General features: G+C 31.8%; 1 protein-coding gene across 3 annotated transcripts in view; it reads right to left on the reverse strand.

Annotated features, from left to right (window-relative positions):
• The window catches only part of LOC134273452 (receptor-type tyrosine-protein phosphatase alpha-like), a 46,382-nt gene that overhangs the window by 26,999 nt on the left and 7,023 nt on the right, over window positions 1–12,360 (reverse strand). For all 3 annotated transcript variants that reach the window (XM_062755652.1, XM_062755654.1, XM_062755653.1), the window contains exon 6: window positions 11,237–11,368. In XM_062755652.1, coding sequence (XP_062611636.1) covers window positions 11,237–11,368 — 132 coding nt within the window. The remainder of the gene's footprint in view (window positions 1–11,236; window positions 11,369–12,360) is intronic.

Consider the following 12,360-nt stretch of genomic DNA (forward strand, 5'->3'; position numbering starts at 1 on the left):
CTCTGCAAAAACTCTAACAAAATTTTCAATGTTATGTCTTTTTTGGCATCTACTATTTTTGTGTTCATTAAGCAATATATTACAGCGCAATTAAAAGGTGATGTCTCATTACTTTCTTGGCTAAAGAATAGAAGAAAGGACAAATGGTAAATGTCAAAACATCATTCTATAATTTATTATATTTGAATAAAGATCTCAAATACGAGGATTCTATTAAATCAGTTAAATTTTACTTTATTTCAACGATTAACAAAAAAAGTGAATTAATTATTTTACAAAAAAAAGACATTTAAAAAATATTCTGAGAAAAAAGATATTATATATAAAATAAGTAAACGCAATGTATCGTAAATAAAGATTTATGTCAATTTTTCAATGTTATAAGTACTGAGATTTACTTACTGTCACATGTCCTCCCAGCCCAACCCTCAACACAGCCAACAAAACACTCCCCGGAGACTGCGTCACACGATGTTATGTTTTTACAGTTCGGAATGTAGCAAGGAGTATTACAATTCTGACCAAAGTATCCATATCGACACTCTACAAAGAACGACGAGCACCACCATTTAAATATGTAGTTTGATTGGTTGTATATTGTTGAACGTCCCTCTCGATAATTTTTCATTCATGTGGAGACACCATCACTTGCCTGTGGAGAGCTGCAAATTATGTCCTATACTCGACACTCATGGTCATTGAGCAATGAGGGAACTTTTTCGTGCCGACACCTACTGGTCTGCGACACAGGAGTTCGGGTTATACAGTCTCATCCGAAGGAATCGATCTCTACGTATCACAGTAGCATTCTAACCCGCAACGCTAGAATCAACTCCTTACTTCGCAACGTTCTGACATCTAAGCAACGCGGGTTACGAAAATTTGTGTAGAAGAAATGGGCAACAAGGACTGCTAATTACTTTGCTATGTTTAAACAATTAGAATCAAATAAAGCTAAGAAGACTTTTATTTTGAATGAAACAGTATAGGCGGAGGTCCTGTGTCTTAGAAAGTGCTGACATGAAAATCACTGTTCATAGATCCTGCAATGTGATTGAATTTGCAGCACTTCATGGCACATGATGGCCTCTCTATCTGATTGACTTTTTTAGAGGGATGTTTAACGAAAAACAAAATACATATACAAACACATTCTCAAGAGAAATGAATGTTTATGCAATCACTGCAACAAAGAAAAAGTAATACATGTAAAGCGTGAAGAGAGGATCTGCAGAATCTTTTAGAATAAAGATCATATGGTTATCAAGGTAATCAAAAAAATATTATAAACATTTTTTTCGCCCTTATTTTTGCACCTATACACAACAAGAGTTTTTTTTATGAGCCCAAACGTATTTTGAGAAATTATGCTGTTCCGTTGGTATTACAATAATTGAAATTATATATATATAATATATATATAATCAAATGAGGATAGTATTTCGGGGGCGTTCCCTGTATAGAGTAACGTGGATAGACAAAATGATGCATGGAAACAATTCCTCGAGACCAATAATTCATATGTATGTGGAAGTTTAATTCATTAATCATAAACTTACTTTGATCACATTTATCTCCACTCCATCCAGGAGAACAATCTCCAGGACAAGATCCATTTACGTGGTTACATGGTTTACCATTGATACACTGTCCACATTGGACAGAACATCCTTGTCCATATTTTCCTGCTGGGCATTCTAAATAATATGAAAGACGAAAGTTGATGCAATGAAATTATGACACTTTTTTTCATTTTTTTTTTGTTATTTATGGCATGTCAGCAACCTGTTATTAAATCTCTTTCAATTCTATTCATACTATAGGGAAAATGAATTTTTTCTATTTTGTTCTTGTATTAAAAAATTTTGAATACGAAGAGGCATTGTATGAGAATTTGAGAAGTGTTAAAAATTCTCAAGGACAGTGGTGTTTTTGTACTGTAGGCTAACTCTTCTTTCTAAAAACAAAAACTACCATATTTTCAATTGTATTTTGTTGTTTTGAAAATTAACATCATTTGTGGTGTGCTAAATATCCATGAACTTTGAAATGTTCTTTACCTCGCAATTACTTATTTAATGTATTTGATGAGGATGTTAGAAAGAAAATTGAATCGTCATAGATTGATTTTAAAATGTCGGTAAATATTTATCTTACTTTATAATAAATTATCATGTGATGGAAAATCTAATCACACTTATGAACTTTGTATTGTAATTTAATGTTTAAGCACACTTCACAACGTTGTAACATCAAAATTTCACAAAATATCAAAAATGTTTTCTGAACACTTCCTGAACTGAACAGTCCACACACAGTCTGTCATCATACCCACAGTCTTGAGACTTGAATATTCAACACTACTTACAATTTGTTTGTTAATATAAGAACATTTTGAAAATGGGCTGTGGTCGACATTACAAAGTCCAATAGCAAAAACAAGTCTTAGAAAATGAAACAAAACGGAAGTCTGGGATCGGGTGCCTAGAGGAAGTAAGCGGAAAAATGAACGTGGAAGTATATTTCTAACAAGATAAATATGACGACCATATAGATCTCCATGGAATTCGTTCTTTAAATGAGTATTGAATAGTTACTTAATAAAATAAGGCAAGTTGCTAATGAAAAATCTGAAAAGCTCTTGTCGTCTGTAGTCAGTAATACGTCGAAATTTGAAGTAGACGTGGAAGACTATAAGGAATCTGGTTTTAATTCATACGACATTGTTGAGTGGAAATTGAATGTGTATTTTGATGCTGACAGATAATATGTTATCAGTACATCTAAATGTTGAGATGTACGTCACATGTCAAAGCATGTACATTTTCCTTCTCATGTATTTTTTGAATAAATAATGCTTCACAGCAATGTAAAATAAAGCGGCTTTTAAAGGAGAGCAATAAGGAAATTCACAATTTCTTAACAAAACTTGCTTCAAAAGACTACATACATTGTAAGTGAGAAACTCTTAATTTGATATCATCTGCAAGATAGAGAAGAACATTTGTTTTTTTGACATGTCTTCTCATTTCCTTCTTAAGGAGGCTGGGGGGGTCAACAAATTAACAATAAACCAACTTAAATTTTTAGATATGATATCTTTAGCTGTCAAATATCGTTTGACAAAAAAAATTTAATACATATTAGTTTAAATATTTGATCATTTTTGTATACATGTTATATAGAGCTCTTCTTCTAAAGGAGATCGAGTCGCCTGCGTGGCGCAGTGGTTAGAGCGTCTGCTCTAGAGTCGCGAAGTAAGGAGCCAATCCTTACGTCGCGGGTTCGAATCCCACTTTTGGACGTGGAGACCGGTCTTTCGAATGAGACCGTATAAACCGAGGTCCCGTGTCTCAGTAGGTGCTGGCACAAAAAAGATCCCTCACTGCTCAAAGGCATTGAGTGCCGAGCACTACTGAATTACATATCCCCTTAGATTCCAAAAAATCCCATGTTGTCTCCCTGTCAGTCAATGACATTTTCCAGTCTCTCCTTGACTTTCACCTATGATCCCCTGTCGTTGACCCTGCTCTCCCGTCCAGTCCCTGTCGTCCCCTGTCGTTGTCCCTGCCTTCACTGTCTACTCCCTGTCGTCCTCTGACATTTTCTGATCTCCATGTCCAGTCCCTGTCGTTGTCCCTGCCTTCACTGTCTACTCCCTGTCGTCCCCTGACATTTGTTTTTGCCAAGAAAAGGATTTTAAAATATATTTTTTGTTGTATTTAAGAGTTAAAATGATTTAGTCTTGAAAACTTTAAGTAGTGTTTTGAAAATATAGACTTAGTTGAAAGTTAACATATTTTTAAATGCCTTAACTAAATCCCTGTTATTTATTTTCTACAACTTGTATCAATGTGATTTATTTAGTTTGGCAGCATTTCGGAGGGAGAACGGCAGAGAATTGCATCGATTCTAAAGAAGAAATAAATTACCAATTTTTTTGCACCTTGTGATGTTAGACGGCATATACATTGTACTTGATGAACCTTTAATATATATTTATAAACTTTTTCATTTTTTATTTGATCTACTTTGAAACATCTTTGAGCGTAATAACTGTCTTTGTAAAAGATCTAGATTTAAACATTTGGGAATACAGTATCAAATATATGCATGGGATTTTTTCCCAAAGAATTTAAATGAATAAAAAATAATTGAATAGAAAATATATAAATGCAATAATAAAATAAATATCTAAGAAATAAATAAAAAAAATATTAAATAACTTATTAATCTATTTTATTCTTTTATTTCTTATGTGAATAAATCTACAAATAGACTGAATTAAGAATGAATGAATAAATAAATAGATAAATAAAGAAATAATGAGAATTATGTAAATTTATTAATTTATTTTTTTTATTTTTTAATTCATCACTCATTTATACCCCCAGAATTTGATTTATTAGTTTAATTTTATTATTTGCTGAAATATGCTACAAAGTATTTTATTAGCATATTTAAACGACTTTTTATTACTTTAAGTCCATGCTGAATATCAAAATAATCGTCTCAATATGCACAATATTAATCCGTCAATAAGATTTTTGATACTTTGTTTTGATTGAAAAAATCGGTTTTCAAAATCCTAACACGGTTCTGAAAGAACATCGAATATCAAAGCCATTGATATTTACCAGTAATTAGCTCGGGGTACACAGTCATTTATTTTCAAATTTTAAAAAAGAATACGACTAAAAAAACCAAACAATTTCTACAGGATATAAATAATTGAATAATTTTTTGTATTTTTTTTTTAATTCTAAAAATAAATAGATAAATAGATTTGATATTTTTGGTAATTATTATTTATTTAATCATTAATTTTACTTTACTTATTTACTATGTATTTATTTCTCTGTAATCTGTTTAATTCCTCTAAGAACTGGAGTGAATTTTTACCTTTTGTTAAAAAAAAAAAAGCAGGGGTACTGGTGCATTTTGGTATGTTTTAGTGTTTAAAACCAATACAATAATTGATTTAAGTAGTAAGTAAATTAAAAATAAATAATCTAATTAATTGCATGAATCTAATCATTATAAAAACACATTTTTTTTTATTTTTGGAAAATTGACGATACAAACATATTAAATAACATTATACCTGAAAATTAGATTTGTTTGGCTTATTCGATATACGATGAAAAAAATGTGTCAATGTATTTTTGAAGGATATTAAAACTACCTTTGATTATTTTACTTCCATAAGGGATATCAAAATAATCGTCTCAATATGCACAATCTTTAACTTTAAGACTCTAAAAAGATGGAAGGGTTATCTGTTGAAATTAGAAAAAAAGATTTCACGATCAAGACAAAGCTATACGAGAAATAAACGACCAGATGAAAACAATGAAAAATGAAAAAACGAGTACAACAGGAGAGGTAAAAGACATTAAACGCCACGGAAATACCATTATGACGCTCTCACGAGGACTAGAAAATCTGAGAAAGGACCGTGAACATCTACAAGGGCAGATTACTGATCTACAGTGCAGATCGATGAAAATGAACCTAGTCTTCACTGGACTTGGAAAGGAATACCCAAGAGAAGACACTGAATGGAAACTTAGACAATTTCTGTCCATTGAACTTGGGATCGATGAACACATTGAATTTTCGAAAGTACATCGCTTTGGACGTTTTACCCGGGGTCGACCCAGGCCAATAGTGGCTAGATTCGTATACCAAAGAGATGTAGACCTGGTGTTAGATTGTGCATATCGCTTAAAGGGCAGCCTTTATGGAATACACCAACAATTTCCAGCTGTTGTGGAAGATCGCAGAAGGGCCCTCTACCCTGTGATGAGGCAGTTCCACGAACACGGTGACACGGTTAGGATGGTCAGGGACAAACTTTACGTGTTATACGATCCAGACTATGACGAGGATTTCCAGGATAGCGGCCCAGAGGAACCCGCGAGAGGACCCGCCCCAACGGAGGAGCCCGTCAGAGGATCCGCTCCAATGGACTTCACTCATTCAGGACAACCAGGACACTAGGGATTTGAGGAGGATGGACGCCCATCCTATGATGAAATATCTTCTTTTAAAATTGTTTCACTTAATGTGTGTGGTTTAATAAGTAAAATTAACTGTACAGAATTTATCGAATATCTCACAAATTATGATATCATATGCGTAAATGAATCTAAAACTGATAACACAGATCATTTAATAATACCTGGTTTTAAAATGTTTGGAAAGCACCGTCGCGAGTTATCTCGCTTTAAATCGGGTGGTATTGCTGTTTTAGTTAGAGAGACACTCGTCAATTCATTAGAATTAATACATTCTGCAAGTAAATATTGTTTATGGTTAAAATTCAACCATAATAAAAAAGTGTTAAATGAAACATTACTTTTAGGCGCTGATTACATACCACCTGAAAATTCTAAATATGTATCTTGTGATGTTTTTGAAGAATTGGAAGAAGAATATGTTCGTTTTTCTAACAAGTGTAAATATGTTTGTTTAATCGGTGATTTTAACGCAAGAACTGGAATAGACCCAGATTACATTATTAACTGTGACACTTATTCTGATTTTTTTACCTGAAAGTTTGTATGTATTAGACTTACTTAATATCCCACCGCAACGGTCATCAAAAGACTTAGTCAAGAATAATTTTGGCAAACTTTTACTCGATATTTGTAAACATACTGATCTTTTTATTTTGAATGGTCGTATGGGAGATAGATGTATTGGTAAAACTACATGTAAAGGTATTAGTGTAATAGATTATTGCATAGGTAATACTGACTTTTTGACTGTTGTTAAAAATTTCGAAGTTCATGATTTTTCGAAACTTTACTCTGATTACCATAATCCTATTCATGTAGAACTATCATTGACAATTAACCAAGAGAAACGAAATACTAATAATGAAAATACCTGTAATAACGAACAAAAAGATAAAGCTAAAGGTTGGAATGACGACTTGCAACACATTTTTCTTGAAAAATAAGTCAGAAAAATATTGAGATTAACAATTTATGTGGAATTCTTGACAATATTAAAGAAGAAGAAATCGATCTAGATTTTGTTGACAAAATTGTAGACGATACCTGTAACATTCTTATATCAAGTGCAAAAGAAACATTTGGGATAAAAATAATCGAAGAAAATCAAAGATAGATTTTCACCAACCATGGTTTACAATAGAATGTTACAACGCACGACAAACAGTTCGTAAGGCTAAAAAACGCTACCAGAGAAATAGAAGTAAAGATCTCAATGACGATATGTATAGTAAAGAAAAAATATATAAAAAATTGTTGAATATGTGTGTAAATAACCATAAAAATCAAACGAAAGAAAAATTGAAAAAACTAGAATCATCAAACCCGAAAGAATATTGGAAAATAATAAATTCTGGGCAAAAAAATAGAAAAAATGTAAATGCATCTGTTGAGGAATTATATGCATTTTTTAAAGATTTAAATATGGAAAAAGATCATGAAATACCTGACTATGTTTTGTCAAATGAGGATATAGATATTCTTTCTAATTTACAGTGTAATGAGTCCATAAATGAATCGATAACTTGTGATGAAATAATGCAAAGTATAATAAGTCTTAAAAGAAACAAATCATGTGGAAGTGATGACATATACAATGAATATATTAAAAGTTCATGCAACATAATGGTACCCCTCTATCAAAAAATATTCAACAAAATTCTTGACAGTGGTTGTTTCCCATCCGATTGGTTGTGTGGTGAAATAATTCCTATCTATAAGAATAAAGGTGATGATACTGAACCCAAAAATTATCGCCCAATAACTTTAATTAGTTGTATTGGAAAGATATTTACATCCATTTTAAATAATAGACTTAATAGATATTCAGAAGAATTCAAAATAATACAAGAAAACCAAGCTGGATTTCGTAAAAATTATGGTACATCTGATCACATATTTACTTTGCATTCAATCATCGAAATATTCAAAAAGATAAAAAAAAAGAATTTATTGTGCCTTTATTGATTTTGAAAAAGCTTTTGATTCTGTATGGAGAATAGGACTCTGGAACAAAATACTATTTGATTGTAATATAGATGGAAAATGTTTTAGAATAATCAAGAAAATGTATGAGTGTATCAAGGCAAAAATTAGAGTAAATGGTGTTCTTTCAGATACTTTCCCTTGTCAACTTGGTGTAAGACAGGGTGAAAATTTATCCCCTTTTTTGCTCTCGCTCTATTTAAATGATTTAGAATCATTCCTCACCATGAATGATATAACTGGTTTAGAGAAAATATCTGAAATGATTGAGAATGAACTTCATGTGTATATTAAGCTTTTTGCTCTGTTGTATGCTGATGACACTGTTTTATTTGCTGAAAACCCTGAGTCATTAAAAAATATGTTGTTTTCATGAATATTGTATAAAATGGCGGTTAAAAGTGAATGTTGACAAAACAAAAATAATGATTTTTGGAAGAGGTCGAATAAAACAAGATTTATATTTTACATATGATGGTTCATGTCTAGAGATTGTTGATAGTTATAAGTACTTAGGAATATATTTTTCAAAATCAGGTTCTTTTAATCAAAATATAAAAGAACAATACAATAAATCTGTAAAAGCTATGTATGGAGTGATATCAAAATGTAAACAACATAATCTTTCTATGGATTGTCAGATAGATTTGTTTGACAGAATTGTACAACCACTTTTGTTATATGGATGTGAAATATGGGGATTTACAAAAAATACTTTAATCGAAAAACTTCACTTAAAATATTGTAAATATATACTAGGTTTGAACACTAAAACGCCAAACTACATGGTGTATGGGGAACTTGGCAGATTCCCACTTATCATTAATATTAAGGTGAGAATGATTTCTTTTTGGGCAAAACTACATTTTTCTCAAACTATGGATAAATTTGCTACAAAAATGTATGTTCTAGCTTCAATGCATAATTTGCCTTGGGTTAACTATGTTAAAAATATTTTAGATGATTGTGGATTATCTTATTTATGGACAACACAACAAATGTACAATGTAGCATCATGTAGCAATGTGTTGTCATTGTCATTGTCATTGTCATAAACCACCAATAGTTTCTGTGATACTTTTAGTTTGTTTTGATTGAAAAAAAATCAGTTCTCATTCAAAGAGAAATTATTATTTCAAACAGCTGCAATCTACACACGGACGTCCTGCCACAACAAAAACAAGGTATAGCGGTCAGTGAAAAAGATAATAGGTGTCATGACCGTGTACCCCGAATTAATTACTGGTAAACATCAATGGCTTTGATGTTCTTTCAGAACCGTGTTAGGGTTTTGAAAACCGATTTATGATCAAATCAATGTATCAAAAATCTAATTGACAGATTAATATTGTGCATAATGAGACGATTATTTTGATATCCATCATGGACTTAAAGTAATAAAAAGTCGTTTTAATATGCCAATAAAATACTTTGTAGAATATTTCAGCAAATAACTAAAATTAAACTAATAAATCAAATTTTGGGGATATAAATGAGTGATCAATTAAAAAATAAATAAATAAATTTATGTAATGCTCATTATTTATTTATTTATTTATTCATTCATTTTTAATTCAGTCTATTTGTAGATTTATTCACATAAGAAAATAAATGAATAAAATAGAATAGATTTATAGTTTATTTAATAATTTCTATTTATTACTAAGACGTTTATTTTATTAATGCATTTATATAAAATTTTCCTTTCAATTGAATTTTTATTCATTTAATTCTTTGGGAAAAAAATATCCCATGCATAGATTTGATAATGTATTCCCAAATGTTTTAAATCTAGTTCTTTTACAAAGACAGTTATTACGCTCAAAGATGTTTCAAAGAAGATCCAGTAAAAAATGAAAAAAGTTTCTAGATATATATAAAAGGTTCATAAAGTACAATGTATATGCCATCTAGCATCACACGATGCAATAAATTGGTAATTTATTTCTTCTTTAGAATCGCTGCAGTTCTCCCCTCGAAATAAGGCATTTAAAAATATGTTAACTTTTTACTAAATCTATATTTTCAAAAAAAATAAATAAATAAATAATGTTTTCAATACTATATCATTTTTCACTCTTAAATGCAACAAAAAATATATTTTAAACTCCTTTTCTTGGCCAAAATAAATGTCAGGGGATGACAGGGAGTAGACAGGGAAGGCAGGGAGAACGACAGGGGACGACAGGAACTGGACAGGGAGAGCAGGGATAACGACAGGGGATCACAGGAGAAAGTCAGGGGGAAACAGGAAAATGTAAGGGACTGACAGGGGACAACAGGGGATTTTTTGGAATCTAAGGGGATATTTAATTCAGTAGTGGAGAATAGGACAAAATTTGTAGCCCTCCACTGGCAAGTTGTGGCGTCTCCACATGAGTGAAAAATTCTCGAGAGGGACGTTTAAACAACATACAATCAATCAATCTAAAGGTGATCGAAATAGTCTAAAATGGCCACGACCACCCAGCCCCTTTAATAAAGTAAATGTCTCAGGAATTCTAACAAAATGATGTTTACATTAAAAGGAACCATTCACGGTAGCTCAGTCGGTAGAGCGCTCGCTCCGTGATCGGGAGGTCGTGAGTTCGTATCTCGACCGCGACTGACCTAGTCGTTAAATTGGGTAGCAACTGTTCCTTCGCCATGCGCTCGGCACTTTGAAGTGAAAATTGCGGGTCCTTCGGATGAGACCTTAAAAACCGAGGCCCCGTGTCAGCGGCAGGCGTTGGCACGATAAAGATCCCTCACTGCTCAATGGCCCTGAGTGCCGAGTAAAGGTCAAAATTTGAAGCCCTTCACCGGCATACGGTGACGTCTCCATCTCAGTGAAAAATTCTCAAGAGGGACGTTAAGCAATATACAATTAATCAATCAATACATTAAAAGGAAGAGTTTCAAAACTTCAAATTGATTCGATTCTATTTATTTCTATATTCAAGAGCTTGGTTGTGATTACACTTTTTGATTGTCTACCAATCTTTTATATAATTATACAGTTTTCCATAATAATTTTGGATTTAAAATTCAAAGTGTTTGAATATACATACATTGTTTTTTTAAGTTATTCGTGGCCACGACAAGACTTAGCTTATGCTGTAATCCTCCACCACTGTTTAAGTGTCCAAATAAAAAAAATAAATCAAGAGAAAAAGAACTTTGGAATTTAAAAAAAAATATGAAGACCCATCACGATTTTTTCTAACTATCAAAGCTTTCTTCATAGATACCTGTTTCACAATACCGTCCAGTGTATCCATCGTTACACTCAAAACATTCTCCAATTTGAAAGTGACATGTGTTATTCAAACAGTTCTCAGAACATCTCGTGCAGTTTTCTCCGTAAAAGCCAAAGTCACATCCTACAAATATTGCAACAAAAGAAGAACAACAAACCTATTTGCAAGATAAAAATGATGAAAAATAACATAAGCGATAATTTTATTAGGTCATTATGCATAGATAATTGATAAAAGTGATTGATTTCTATTGCAGTAACCTGCTTTGAAAACATATTGAAAACAATTTTACTTGTTTATCCATGAATGCGAGGAAAGCCGTTGCCTTTAACTTCGATTTCACATTTATTGATATATGAAAATTCAGATACTTTTGGGTATATGGTTATATCCCTTGTATTGTAAAGAGTGACGTAGCGACCAGAAGTGATACAATTAAAATTGATGTTATTTTTTGGTATTTGTTCGACGTCATGTTGCCAAAGGCAGATGTGAAGGTCAAAAAGTCGAAGAAATTTTAAAGAAAAAAACAAAGGTCGTTTTACTTTATACTTATGATTGAAAATTAAAGCCCGTTTCAAAATCATGACGAAGCTATATGTTTTACGAAATCGAAGAAAAGTGTGAATTCAAGGTTAACAACGTTTTTCTTTTAAACCATCACAAGAGAGACATCTTTTGAATATAAAAACAACAACTTCAGACAATCCAAAGATAATAAGGTCGAAAATAAAGGTATTGTTGACAAACATATAAATAGAAAACAAACTACAACACAGAATTACTAGAGACAGAAATGGGAAGCACGGAATAAAAAACATCTTTGCCTCCAAATCTCCGAAGCATACGCCGTCATAACATGTTTAGGTCATTCAAAAGTAAGAGATTACATATAATAGTAATGTCAATCAACAATTGTATTTTCCATTCGAATACGATACATCCAGGAGAGCTTGCGATAAAAGATATCACAGAATCTGACACATCTGTTTTATACTTGGATATTTTACTTGAAAAAGACGTTAATGGTAACCTAACAACCATGTTATATGATAAACTTGATGACTTCAACTTTCTATCAACTTCCCATACTTTTACAGCAATATACCTTCATC

This window comes from Saccostrea cucullata, unplaced genomic scaffold (genome assembly GCF_032062105.1).
Source record: "Saccostrea cucullata isolate Sc308-1 unplaced genomic scaffold, CSIRO_AGI_Scuc_v1 ctg3719, whole genome shotgun sequence".
Taxonomy (NCBI): domain Eukaryota; kingdom Metazoa; phylum Mollusca; class Bivalvia; order Ostreida; family Ostreidae; genus Saccostrea; species Saccostrea cuccullata.